This window comes from Balaenoptera acutorostrata, chromosome 18, assembly GCF_949987535.1.
Source record: "Balaenoptera acutorostrata chromosome 18, mBalAcu1.1, whole genome shotgun sequence".
Lineage (NCBI taxonomy): Eukaryota > Metazoa > Chordata > Mammalia > Artiodactyla > Balaenopteridae > Balaenoptera > Balaenoptera acutorostrata.
In genome coordinates, this window is record NC_080081.1 from 56,006,760 (window position 1) to 56,021,629 (window position 14,870).

At 38.5% G+C, this 14,870-nt stretch overlaps 1 protein-coding gene and 1 pseudogene across 3 annotated transcripts in view; one reads left to right on the forward strand and one right to left on the reverse strand.

Moving 5' to 3' along the window:
* Positions 1 to 14,870, reverse strand: part of VWA8 (von Willebrand factor A domain containing 8) — a 364,979-nt gene that overhangs the window by 246,076 nt on the left and 104,033 nt on the right. For all 3 annotated transcript variants that reach the window (XM_057532758.1, XM_057532757.1, XM_057532756.1), the window contains 2 exons: positions 8,510 to 8,670; positions 4,192 to 4,305 (listed from right to left, as the gene is read on the reverse strand). In XM_057532758.1, the coding sequence (XP_057388741.1) occupies positions 4,192 to 4,305; positions 8,510 to 8,670 (275 nt within the window). The remainder of the gene's footprint in view (positions 1 to 4,191; positions 4,306 to 8,509; positions 8,671 to 14,870) is intronic.
* LOC103001041 (high mobility group protein B1-like) lies at positions 12,505 to 13,027 on the forward strand (annotated as a pseudogene).

Genomic DNA, 14,870 nt, shown 5'->3' on the forward strand with positions numbered 1-14,870 from the left:
ATGTAAATTGCTGCAACCACTATGGAAAACTGTATGGAGGTTCCTCAGAAAAAACTAAAAATTGAACTACCATATGATCTAGTAATTCCACTCCTGGGTATATAGCCAAAGAAAATGAAAATACTAATTTGAAAAGATACATGCACCTCAAAGTTCATAGGAACATTATTTACAATAGCCACCATATGAAAACAACCTAAATGCCCATCAACAGATAAATGGATAAAGAAGATGTGGTTTGTGTGTATATATATGTGTATATATATATATATATATATACACATATATATACATATATATATATATATATGAAACAGAATAATACTCTGCCATAAAAAAGAATGGGGGTCGGGCTTCAAGAGGGCGGAAGATTAAGACGAGGAGATCACGTTCCTCCCCACAAATATATCAGAAATACATCTACATGTGGAACAACTCCTACAGAACACCTACTGAACACTGTCAGAAGACCTCAGACATCCCAAAAGGCAAGAAACTCCCCAGGTACCTGGGTAGAGCAAAAGAAAAAAGAAAAAACAGAGACAAAAGAATGGGGATGGGACCTGCACCAGTGGGAGGGAGCTGTGAAGGAGGAAAGGTTTCCACACACTAGGAAGTCCCTTCGTGGGCAGAGACTGTGGGTGGCGGAGGGGGGAAGCTTCGGAGCCACGGAGGAGAGCGTAGCAACAGGGGTGCGGAGGGCAAAGCGGAGAGATTCCCGCACAGAGGATCGGTGCTGACCAGCACTCACCAGCCCGAGAGGCTTCTCTGCTTACCCGCCGGGGCGGGCGGGGGCTGGGAGCTGAGGCTCCGGCTTCGGAGGTCGGATCGCAGGGAGAGGACTGGGGGTGGCTGCGTGAACACAGCCTGAAGGGGTTAGCGCACCACAGCTAGCCGGGAGGGAGTCCAGGAAAAAGTCTGGAGCTGCCGAAGAGGGAAGAGACTTTTTCTTGCCTCTTTGTTTCCTGGTGCGCGAGGAGAGGGGATTAAGAGCGCCGCTTAAAGGAGCTCCAGAGATGAGTGTGAGCCGCAGCTATCAGCATGGACCCCAGAGATGGGCATGGGACGCTAAGGCTGCTGCTGCAGCCACCAAGAAGCCTGTGTGCAAGCACAGGTCACTATCCACACCTCCACTCCTGGGAGCATGTGCAGCCCACCACTGCCAGGGTCCCATGATCCAGGGACAACTTCCCCGGGAGAACGCATGGCATGCCTCAGGCTGCTGCAATGTCACGCTGGCCTCTGCCGCCGCAGGCTCGCCCCGCATTCTGTACCCCTCCCTGCCCCCGGCCTGAGTGAGCCAGAGCCCCCGAATCAGTTGCTCCTTTAACGCCGTCCTGGCTGAGTGAAGAACAGACGCCCTCAGGCGACCTACACACAGAGGCGGGGCCAAATCCAAAGCTGAACCCCAGGGGCTGCGCGAACAAAGAAGAGAAAGGGAAATTTCTCCCAGCAGCCTCAGGAGCAGTGGATTAAATCTCCACAATCAATCTGATGTACCCTGTATCTGTGGAATACCTGAATAGACAACAAATCATCCCAAATTGAGGAGGTAGAGTTTGGGAGCAACGATATATATATATATTTCCCTTTATCTCTTTTTGTGAGTGTGTATGTGTATGCTTCTGTGTGTGATTTTTGTCTGTATAGCTTTGCTTTTACCATTTGTCCTAGGGTTCTGTCTTATATTTTTCTTTTTTTTTACTACTTAAAAAATTTTTTTTTCTTAATAATTATTTTTTATTTTAATAACTTTATTTTATTTTATTTTATTTTATCTTCTTTCTTTCTTTCTTTCTTTCTTTTTTTTCTCCCTTTTATTCTGAGCCGTGTAGATGACAGGCTCTTGGTGCTCCAGCCAGGCGTCACAGCTGTGCCTCTGAGATGGGAGAGCCAAGTCAGGACACTGGTCCACAAGAGGCCTCCCAGCTCCATGTAATATCAAACGGTGAAAATCTCCCAGAGATCTCCATCTCAATGCCAAGACCCAGCTCCACTCAATGACCAGCAAGCTACAATGCTGGACACACTATGCCACACAACTAGCAAGACAGGAACACAAGCCCATCCATTAGCAGAGAGGTTGCCTAAAATCATAATAAGGTCACAGATACCCCAAAACACACCACCAGACGTGGACCTGCCCAAGAGAAAGACAAGATCTAGCCTCATCCACCAGAGCACAGGCACTAGTCCCCTCCACCAGGAAGCCTACACAACCCACTGAACCAACATTAGCCACTGGGGGCAGACACCAAAAACAGCAGGAACTACGAACCTGCAGCCTGTGAAAAGGAGACCCCAAACACAGTAAGTTAAGCAAAATGAGAAGACAGAGAAAGACACAGCAGATGAAGGAGCAAGGTAAAAACCCACCAGACCTAACAAATGAAGAGGAAATAGGCAGTTTACCTGAAAAAGAATTCAGAATAATGATAGTAAAGATGATCCAAAATCTAGGAAATAGAATGGAGAAAATACAAGAAACATTTAACAAGGACCTAGAAGAACTAAAGAGCAAACAAACAGTGATGAACAACACAATGAATGAAATTAAAAATTCTCTAGAAGGGATCAATAGCAGAATAACTGAGGCAGAAGAACGGATAAGTGACCTGGAAGATAAAATAGTGGAAATAACTACTGCAGTGCAGAAAAAAGAAAAAAGAATGAAAAGAATTGAGGACAGTCTCAGACACCTCTGGGACAATATTAAACACACCAACATTCGAATTATAGGGGTCACAGAAGAAGAAGAGAAAAAGAAAGGGACTGAGAAAATATTTGAAGAGATTATAGTTGAAAACTTCCCTAATATGGGAAAGGAAATAGTTAATCAAGTTCAGGAAGCACAGAAAGTCCCATATAGGATAAATCCAAGGAGGAACACGCCAAGACACATATTAATCAAACTATCAAAAATTAAATACAAAGAAAAAATATTAAAAGCAGCAAGGGAAAAATAAAAAGTAACACACAAGGGAATCCCCATAAGGTTAACAGCTGATCTTTCAGCAGAAACTCTGCAAGCCAGAAGGGAGTGGCAGGACATATTTAAAGTGATGAAAGGGAAAAACCTACAACCAAGATTATTCTACCCAAAAGGATCTCATTCAGATTTGAGGGAGAAATTGTAGACATCTTTCCATTTTTTCCCTTAAATATTTCAGCATACGGCTCCTAGGAATAGAAATATTCTCCTTTGCAAAAAAATCATTAGACAGAAACCTCAATTAAGTAGTTGGAAGGCCAGAAGGGGGAGCTCCCACGCCCTGTGACAATAGCAGAGCCCAACAGGAAGAAGAAAAACTTCCTTTTCTTGCCTGGCAAGAGCTCAGCCAATGAGAGACTGTCAGGACTCAGCCAATGTAAAGCCACTACACTTTGAACTCTCAATTCCTCCAATGGATTCTTTGTTCACTATAGCTCTACCGACTTCCGTTTTCCCTTTTAGAAGAGTCCTTCCTCCTCTTCTTGTTGCATAGGGACTTGCACATGTCTTGCCATGGTTAGAGATCCTAAACTGCAGTTCTTTGTTGATCTTGAATAAACGCATTTTTGCTGGAGAAACAACTGGAAGTCTATTTGTTTTAGGTCACCCCTTCATAAACACAGTACCATTATGATACCTAAGAAAATTAATATTAATTCAATATCATCTACACTTCCTCAATTGTCCTAAAATGTCTTTTATAGCTGTTTTCATTTCATCTCCTGATCCAGGATCCAATCCAATCTCATACATTGAATTTGGTTGTTACAGCTCTGGAAGGAATGTTAAAATAAGGCACAAAGGGTAATCTTGCAACAGGTGACAAACCGCAGAAATGACTGATCACTTCCTAGGAGGGTAGGCCCAATTACCTGTGAGGCTCCCTTTTTGTTTTTTCTGAAGTGATACTAAGTTTGGGGCCAAAATTGAATTGCTCCGGACAGCAGAAGAGGGATTATCTTCTTAAAACTAATGCTCTTATAAAATGTTTAACCACTTATGTAAAAGTAAGGCAGAAAGTACAGAGTACATCTTGGATAGCAAACTCAAGTATTAAAAAGTGCCAAAACATGATCTTGTCTAGGACACCAAATTATTAAGCTGTTCAAAGTTATCTTGGCTTCACCCTAGGTTTAGAAGAATCATTTTTAAAAAGGTACACTTGACAGTAAGAATAAGAGTAGTATACCCCAAATTACCTCTTCTGTAGCTGCTCATCAGACATTTGTAGCTCCTCCTTTAAACGCATATACCGATCTTCTCTCAGCAGCCTAGAGCCATCATAGAGGCTTAGCTCTCGGTCATGGATCAATCTAATGGGATAGGGGGAAGGTCAGGAAATATATTAATCAGTTTTGAACACTGAAGTTATTAGAGGTAGCATCAGTCAGTTAATATTTTAGTCATATGTATTATTACTGGCAATTGAGTCTAGCAATTTTGTTAAATGCACCTTTTGAAATTTTAAGTTGGCTAGTGCTATTATACTTGGCAAAAACTGTTGGTGTCTGTCCTGGAGAACAGCAGTCATGGTTACTAGATGTGAATAGGGAGGAGGAGGAGGAGGAGCTAGAAAGGGGAAGAAGGAAGGAAATGAAAAGAAACAGCTGATTGGTAAAGTAGCAGGATACAAAATTAATGCATAGAAATCTTGCATTCCTATACACTAATGATGAAAAATTTGAAAGAGAAATTAAGGAAACACTCCCATTTACCATTGCAGCAAAAAGAATAAAATACCTAGGAATAAACCTACCTAAGGAGACAAAAGACCTGTATGCAGAAAACTATAGGACACTGATGAAAGAAATTAAAGATGATACCAACAGATGGAGAGATATACCATGTTCTTGGATTGGAAGAATCAACATTTTGAAAATGACTATACTACCCAAAGCAACCTACAGATTCAATGCAATCCCTATCAAACTACCAGTGGCATTTTTCACAGAACTAGAACAAAAAATTGCACAATTTGCATGGAAACACAAAAGACCCCAAATAGCCAAAGCAATCTTGAGAAAGAAAAACGGAGCTGGAGGAATCACGCTCCTGGACTTCAGACTATACTACAAAACTACAGTAATCAAGACAGCATGGTACTGGCACAAAAACAGAAATATAGGTCAATGGAACAGGATAGAAAGCCCAGAGATAAACCCACGCACAAATGGTCACCTTATCTTTGATAAAGGAGGCAAGAATATACAATGGAGAAAAGACAGCCTCTTCAATAAGTGCTGCTGGGAAAACTGGACAGCTACATGTAAAAGAATGAAATTAGAACACTTCCTAACACCATACACAAAAATAAACTCAAAATGGATTAAAGACCTAAATGTAAGGCCAGACACTATTAACCTCATAGAGGAAAACATAGGCAGAACACTCTATGATATAAATCACAGCAAGATCCTTTTTGACCCACCTCCTAGAGAAATGGAAACTATAAACAAAAATAAACAAATGGGACCTAATGAAACTTAAAAGCTTTTGCACAGCAAAGGAAACCATAACCAAGATGAAAAGACAACCCTCAGAATGGGAGAAAATATTTGCAAATGAAGCAACTGACAAAGGATTAATCTCCAAAATTTACAAGCAGCTCACGCAGCTCAATATCAAAAAAACAAACAACCCAATCCAAAAATGGGCAGAAGACCTAAATAGACATTTCTACAAAGAAGGTAATACAGATTGCCAACAAACATATGAAAGGATGCTCAACATCACTAATTAGAGAAATGCAAATCAAAACTACAATGAGGTATCACCTCACACCAGTCAGAATGGCCATCATCAAAAAATCTACAAACAAGAAATGCTGGAGAGGGTGTGGAGAAAAGGGAACGCTCTTGCACTGTTGGTGTGAATGTAAATTGATACAGCCACTATGGAGAACAGTATGGAGGTTCCTTAAAAAACTAAAAATGGAACTACCATATGACCCAGCAATCCCACTACTGGGCATATACCCTGAGAAAACTATAATCCAAAAAGAGTCATGTATCACAATGTTCATTGCAGCTCTATTTACAATAGCCAGGTCATGGAAGCAACCTAACTGTCCATTGACAGATGAATGGATAAAGAAGATGTGTCACATATATACAATGGAATATTACTCAGCCATAAAAAAGAAATGAAATTGAGTTATTTGTAGTGAGGTGGATGGACCTAGAGTCTGTCACACAGAGTGAAGTAAGTCAGAAAGAGAAAAACCAATACCGTATGCTAACACATATATATGGAATCTAAAAAAAAGAAAAAATGGTTATGAAGAACCTAAGGGCAAGACAGGAATAAAGACGCAGACATAGAGAATGGACTCAAGGACACGGGGAAGGGGAAGGGGAAGCTCGGACGAAGTGAGAGAGTGCATGGACATATATACACTACCAAATGTAAAATAGATAGCTAGTGGTAAGCAGCCATATAGTACAAGGAGATCAGCTCGGTGCTTTGTGTCCACCTAGAGGGGTGGGATAGGGAGGGTGGGAGGAAGACGCAAGAGGGAGGAGATATGGGGATATATGTATATGTATGGCTGATTCACTTTGTTATAAAGCAGAAAGTAATATACCATTGTAAAGCAATTATACTCTAATAAAGATGTTAAAAATAAAAACTAACACAACATTGTAAAACAACTAAAAAAAAAAAAAAAAGAAACAGCTGAATGATTGACTCAGGATAACCATAAGGTAAATATTAATGAACAAGGCAGCTGGTACATATTCCCTTGAATCTAACATAACTCCTTAAGGCATAGTATTATCAAAATATTTCTATCTTTGCAATTACAGGATTTAAAATATCTAAAATCTTCACAATGAAATAATTAATCCTATTTCATATACCAACTATGATGGGACCTAGCCATCCACAGCACAAACAGCACTGTCTTCCAGATGTTGCAGAGGTTGAAACCTGCTGTTCTAGGTCTTAAACCAACCACTAAAGTTTCCTGATGCCCACAGTACCGTCGTCCCACAGACCTCCGCTCGGTGAGCACTGAGGAGAGGAGAGACTCCATAATGCAGAGGTTAAGAGCATGGGCAGTGGAGTCACTCAGACCTGGGTTCAAGTCCCAGCCCTGTACCTTATTAGCTGAATGGACTGGGCAGGGGAAGAACTAATCCGCTTGTTTAAATTTTATCTTTTATAAAACTAGGGCAATAATACCAACCTCACAGTATTGCTGTGAAAATTGAACAGCTAATGTAAGGCACATGCTTAACATATGAGAACATAGTTGTTCTCAATCTTAGCTGCACATTAGAATCTACTGGGAGGCAGTTAAAAATGCCAATGTCCAGGCCTCATCCTGGATCAATTACATCAGAATTTGAGGAGGTGGAGCCCAGGCATCAGTAATTTTTAAGCCTCATTCCCGCAAGGAGATTCCACGGTTGCGAATCTGAGAAATACTGGCTTAGCACAATGCCTGGTGTAGAGAGAGTACTCAATTAATGGTAGCTGCTACTGCTATTACCACTGCTTGGCCTAACAGGCAAGAGATAGCCAGTAAAAGGAGGCAGTAGGTATTATTTTGTTTGTGTTTGCATTTGCCTGTTTAGAAGAGAAAAATACTGTAAATCTATAGAATGTTTATGGTAAATCACTGGAAGTTTGCGATTATTACTTTTAAGTGCTCTCAAATTGAATTGGGATTAACGTAGTGTTCTTAGAATCCTTAATTACACTCAGTATTTTGCGTCTTGTCAAGGACAAAAAACTTTTGAATGGTTAGTTGGGGAACTAGATTATTTTACTTATTTGAAATTTCCCAATAAGTTAAAATTTAGATTTAAAAGTTAAAAACAATGTCTACAAGTGATAGAATCAAGATGTAACAAACAAACAAAAATGCTATCATTAATCTCCCGAAGTGACACAAGATGGGAATATTTTCCATGAAAGTTACACATGAAGTCTTAACATTAAAGAGAAGTTAACTAGGAATGTGTGGATATTTGCCCCACCTATACTGAAATAAGAAAACAACAGTGACACAAATGTTCAAATTTGTAAACACGAAGTGAACTTTAGCCTATAGAAAATATAATCAAAGAGCTATTATACATTTTATATAAGGAACTATATTTTCTCTCTCAAAAAAGAAAAAAATGCCAACAGTATCACCAATAATTTAGATTTAGGATTGAAAAGGAGCTTGTAAACAGTGAAGCTTTGACAAACTGCAGAAACTTCAGCTGTATGACTTATTGCATATATCCATCAACATACATAAAGTTTCAAAATTACTACTTAAACGTTTTCTTTTTTCAGCTCTTACACACAGAATTTTGCTATGGCGGTGGCTTTTCCCAAAACGTTCATTATTTGAAGTTTTACTCTACTGTGCTTACAACAATAAAAACATCTGCTGTTCTACTTGGATATAGAATTATAAATTCCTCAGAGACTATGTAACCCAGTTTAAATTAGAAGATTGAGAAAGTTCCACATCTGCTGCTTACGAGGTGTGTTTTTGTGTGTGTGACTCATACAGACCTTTGTAATACAGCGAATGTACCCGCATTGACTCTGTGAATGCCATCCAAGAGGACCAGCTTCCCTTCCAGAGCAGCATTTACAAGGGGTGAGGACCGCCAGGCAGTGTCTCCATTTGGAAGCGTGTATCTCTGCTGCAGCAGCTCACGCGCTGTCATATCCTGAAACCAATCCCCAACACCCACCAAAGAAAATGCAGAATTAATTTTTAAGACATGGAGGACAGTTTCTTTAGCTTTAGAGTCACCTCTCTCTGAATATAACATTCCATACAACAACTGGGGAGTCATCTTCTCCAATCCAAGGAGAAAGATATTCAGAAGCTTTTCTTGGTCATTTGAATTTTTTTCCTATTACTCAGCCACATAATATAGTACGGGTTTGGTTTTGTTTTGTTTTTTTTCTCTATTTTATTTAGCATTTTCCCCCTCTTTTAAAATGTTCACTTGGTATCTACACAGATGATGGCAGTAATTTCTACCCAACTTTAATGGAATTTAACTCAATCGGCTTTACTCCTGAAAGGGCCAAAATATATGGATTCCTTTTTAAGAATTAGAGGCCATACAGACTCACTGGGAGGAGATGCTTATCAATGGTGTGCATTTTCTTGCAGTTGAGTTCTCCCGAAAAGCCATGCTAGGAACCACCAGAGTGACTCATTTAAAGAGGCTTGAAAATGGAGGAAACTGAGGAGGACAGCCATCAGATGAGGTACAGGAATTGACAAACAATAGCACGGCACTTACAAGCAATTTTTTAAAATTAATTTTTATTGGAGTACAGTTGATTTACAATGTTGTGCAATTTTTTAAAGCACATACACAATGTACTAGTGCTAAAACAGTGTAACAGGTTTAAGCAAGCTATTAATAGTAGTGGCATATAAACATCTACTTACGATAAAAAAAATTTGGTGATATATAATATGAATAATTTTTTCTTACATGTGTTAATGTTGAAGATAATAGTTTCTTTTGTGTTATCAACTTCAGATAAATTCTGTAACACTTATATCAAACAAAAGTTAAACAATTTTATCCAAAAATTTAAAGGCTTTTGTAAATTCTTTGATACCCAACTCCAGTCTTAAGATGGAAAGTGAATGAATTTGTTTATATTCACAGTGGCAACAAATCTGTACTGAAATCAAGATTAAAATGTAAGTCTTAATCATTTCAATTTTCTCACTGTCAAAAAAGTACTGACTTAGGAAGTATAAATAGGCTTCTATTGAATCATAATGACACTTGAGAAACAATAATATTCAAACTGATGAAATAAAAATTCAGGGACTTCCCTGTTGGCGCAGTGGTTAAGAATCCCCCTGCCAATGCAGGGGACATGGGTTCAAGTCCTGGTCCAGGAAGATCCCACATGCCTCGGAGCCACTAAGCCCATGCACCACAACTACTGAGCCTGTGCTCTAGAGCCCGCGAGCCACAACTACTGAGCCCATGTGCCGCAGATACTGAAGTCCGTGCGCCTAGAGCCCATGCTCTGCAACAAGAGAAGCCACCACATTGAGAAGCCCGCGCACCGCAACGAAGAGTAGCCCCCGCTTGCCACAACTAGAGAAAGCCCACATGCAGCAACGAAGACCCAAAGCAGCCAAAAATAAATAAATATATAAATAAATCAATAAATTTAAAAAATAAAATAAATAAAAATTCACATTTTAAGGCAAGACAAGAAAAATTTAAACATAAATTTTTTCTCTGCCCGTTTGGGCCTCCTCCCTCCCCTCTAGTGTGCATTTTGCATCTGCTTTATGCATTAACCAGACCTCCCCAATGCCAGAAAGGCTTACTTAATCATAGAGATCAATTTTTCTTCTTCTGGGGCCAACCATGTAACTCCTTAGAAGATAGCATTCCTTTCTCAATCCTGTGACGGGTCACAATGACCCACCACTCGCCTTGTATGTGCAAACATCTCTGGTGAACTTCATGTACAAAGCCAATATATCATTTGCCTTAAAGATAGTGATTGGTGAAGAACCTAGGGGCAAGACGGGAATAAAGACACATACCTACTAGAGAATGGACTTGAGGATATGGGGAGGGGGAAGGGTAAGCTGTGACAAAGTGAGAGAGTGGCATGGACACATATACACTACCAAACATAAAATAGATAGCTAGTGGGAAGCAACCGCATAGCACAGGGAGATCAGCTCTGTGCTTTGTGACCACCTAGAGGGGTGGGATAGGGAGGGTGGGAGGGAGGGAGATGCAAGAGGGAAGAGATATGAGAGCATATGTATATGTATAACTGATTCACTTTGTTATAAAGCAGAAACTAACACACCATTGTAAAGCAATTATACTCCAATAAAGATGATAAAAAAAAAAAAAAGACAGTGATTGGTGCAGAACAGACTGATCAGATGACTGGGGATATACTGGGTGGCACTTAATGGAAGTTTAAGAACTTAAATACTTAAATATTTAACTTATTAAATACTTATTAATGTTACTATCTATGTTTCTTATATTCTGTCTATTTTACAAGATTACTGTTTCCTGCATTACCAAAGGTGTGACTGAGCCTCAGATAAAATTAATGATGATTAGGTGCCTTGAAATGATTGATCAAATATATAGTTCTATCAGTATAGTTCTATATATCAATGACTGTAATAGTGTAACTCTAGAATGGGAAGAAGCAACAAAAGGACTACCTTTTCCTAGACCAAAACTGACTAGCAAGCTAGGTGGTTCAGAGGCTTTTGGCAACTGCTAACAGGGCCTAGTCCAGCTATAGCACATTGAGTGACCTGTGAACAAAATCCTTGCCTGACCTGAGAATGAGCATTCCTATTGCCATGGGACAAACTGGTCACATAATGCCTCCCAAACCTTGGTCAAAATTAAGACTTAAAGGGAAGGGATTGTAAAATAAAGAATGTTGCCCACCATCCAGTTCTACAAGAATCAAGTCAGTAATCACTGCAGCCGCTGACCTACAATACACCCTAAAAGGAATTCAGGGTGAAGGTCAGGATAAGGCACTTTGTGCTCTGGGGAAACTGACACAACTGGCCTTCAGGTGGTTAGATATTTTCAAGAGAAATTTTTTATGAACCTGGATTCTTGCATTTCCCCATACTTAGAAAAACGCTAAAACTATTAACTAAGATGTCTGTTCCTCGTGACTAGCAGCAACCTTCTACTGAGATGTGTGCTTGATTGCAGGTACCCCCTTCGGCAAAAAATCACACACACACTGACCTCTCCCTTTACCTCTTCGGAACAGTTCTCAGAGCTCTCTAAGAGACTGTCTCCTGGGTTATAATCCTCATGTTGGCTCGAGTAAAATTTTCTGTTTCTTCCTTATTGATTCATTTTTTTCATTGACAAAACTCAGCAACATAGCCCTAAAGATCTGACTTTGACACATTATCAAAATTTGGCTTAACTCATTAATGTTATCTAATTTTTCAACTATGAATTTTAAATTCTATGCAATTTATATGAGCATGTAAGACTAAATCTATCATCATCATCAATGTTTACTGAGATGGTTGATGGTGAAAATGAGCTTATTCACACTCATGGCTATGCTACAGAACCGGAAATGGATCACTCTTGCAAGAAAAATAGGACAAATAGAAATAAATGTTGCTGTGTCATTTTCATAATTGAATTATGAAAAAAATCAAATATATATATACACATATAAATCTTTTTAAAAATTAATATAAAAACAAGTAAATTTAAAGAAAACTCTTGGTATTAATTATTCCAGAAAAACAGTCAGTATAGAGTTACATTACATATTGTCCTAGAGCATAAAACAAACAGAAAACATGCTTTAGCACAGTGGTTCTAAATCAAAGATATGTATCAGAAACAGCTGGAGGAACTTCTGGACAATATATTGATAGAAGCTTAGGCCTTATCACCCTGAAGATTTGGATTCAGTAGATCCAAGGTGGGGCTTACCACCTATTTTTTATTAAACATTACATAGGTGATATCTTAAATGACTCCCACATGGGAAGCCCTGCTTTAAAAAAGAGACATTAAAGAGAAATGAAAACTTATATCCCTCCTAAAGGGGAAACAAAAAAGAAGTTCAAGGATCCCAATGCACCCAAGAGGCCTCCTTCGGCCTTTTTCTTGTTTTGTTCTGAGTATCGTCCAAAAATCAAAGGAGAACATCCTGGCCTATCCATTGGTGATGTTGCAAAGAAGCTGGGAGAGATGTGGAATAACACTGCTGCAGATGACAAGCAGCCTTATGAGAAGAAGGCCGCTAAGCTGAAGGAAAAGTATGAGAAGGATATTGCTGCATACCGAGCTAAAGGGAAGCCTGATGCAGCAAAAAAGGGAGTCGTCAAGGCTGAAAAAAGCAAGAAAAAGAAGGAAGAGGAGGAAGATGAGGAAGATGAAGAGGATGAGGAGGAGGAGGAAGATGAAGAGGATGAAGAGGAAGAAGAAGATGATGATGATGAATAAGTTGGTTCTAGCACAGTTTTTTTTTCTTGTCTATAAAGCATTTAACCCCCCTGTACACAACTCACTCCTTTTAAAGAAAAAAATTGAAATGTAAAAAAAAAAAAAAAAAAAGAGACATTAACTTAATGTGAAACTTTGTCTCATTTATTTATACTCCTTCCTTATTCTGATAGGAATTATGAGATTGCAGGAAGATATATATTAATAAAATGTATAACAAAGTAGTATAAATTAAAAGGTGAAAAAAAAAGGAAAGAGTAGGCCTTAATTCCTTTAAGCATTTCTATTGGTATTCAGAAAGGAGGTAACATGAAGAAGGTATCCCACTGAAACCATATCGTTAAAGAAATGATTGGGGGTTAATTTGGAAAATCTCAAGCTTCAGACTGAAAACAGATGGTTTTCTAACCCAACTCAGCTCTTGAGTCTTTTGCGTGGGCCCAAGAAGAGGAGATGAAGATTGTGACTCTGGCATAAGAGGTTCGAACTCCTAAGGAGCTGAGGCTAGCAACTGGTAACATTTTTTTTTTTTTTTTAATTTTGACAGAGAAAATTCCTTACTCTCATACCAACACATCCTGAATCACCATTCTGCACAAGACATAAAAAAGCACTACTTCATTTTGTAGTGATGGATGATTCCAAAGTACATTCATATCTTGTTAATTCACACAATGTCTACAATGCTTGCCTCATTCAAATAAGTAAATATTTACTAATAAAGATGACGAGAAAGACAACCAGTTTGTACGGCTCCCCTTTTCCAACCTAGCAGTTGGAGACTCCCTATTACTGACTGAAGTAAACTGAAATAATTATTTGCTGCTACACAACAAGCAGTAATAGACCAACAGAATTCAAAGCTATTAATGTCAAGCACAACTACAGACCAGAAATATTTTCCCTTTTTTCAATCTTCAGAGGGGTAAAAAATGGAAAACACCTGGCATTTATTAAAAGACTAGCTCAGTTCAGTTTTATCATATCAAGTCTCTGTATACTGTCAAGTGAAAAAGAGCCATTCTTCATTTCTAATATATCTGTGCATTAGAATAAAAACCCTCCTATGGGAAAAAAAGTATCCTCTTTAATAAAAGTAGTTGGTTTTCATAATTAAGAACCTGTATTGGGAGAAAAGATGAAAATTCCAGCTTTTTCTTAAAAAGATAATTGCCCCCACTTTCCATAATATTAGTTATAATAAGAAATTATTTTCAATTATGTGAAAGTTATTTTCCATTGTGTGGAAGTGCAAGGACACCAAAGTAAAACTGAACTTTCACAGAACAACTGAACCTAGTCAAACTTAATTAACAGAATTTTTTCAGAACAGTCTGAAATAGGTCAGTAACATGATTTCAATATTAAGCTAATCTTTAAAATGGAGTAACAGCTTTTTCAAATGTTTCTGTCTATAGAATTTTTGGGTTTTAGTACCATGAAGTTGTTTTAATATCCTTATTTATTTTAACATATACTGTAACATGGAATTGTTAAAAATATACATATCATTTCCTTATTCTTCCTGCCTACACACACATCCCTAAAGCAAATGGAAAGACAAAATTTTAAGAAGAAATGTGCTTATTCCATATGAGCGTTTTGAAAGCACACTAATAAAAAGCAAGAAAGATGAATGCCCTCAGTTTTGCATATATTTTTCTTATCCTTGAAACCTTTGAACTTAAGAGAATAAAAATAGCGCTAATGATATCATAGAGGCCGAACCATTTCCTCTTTCTGTTTCCTTAAAAAATTTAAAAATAACAGGACATGAAAACTAGTTCCTTTAGAGCCACCATTGTCTAAACTTAAACATTTCACCTCCTCATTCAGATCCCTGGAAAACATCCATATATGTATATTAAGATTCTGTGTCATTTTGAATTTTGCTCTTTTGA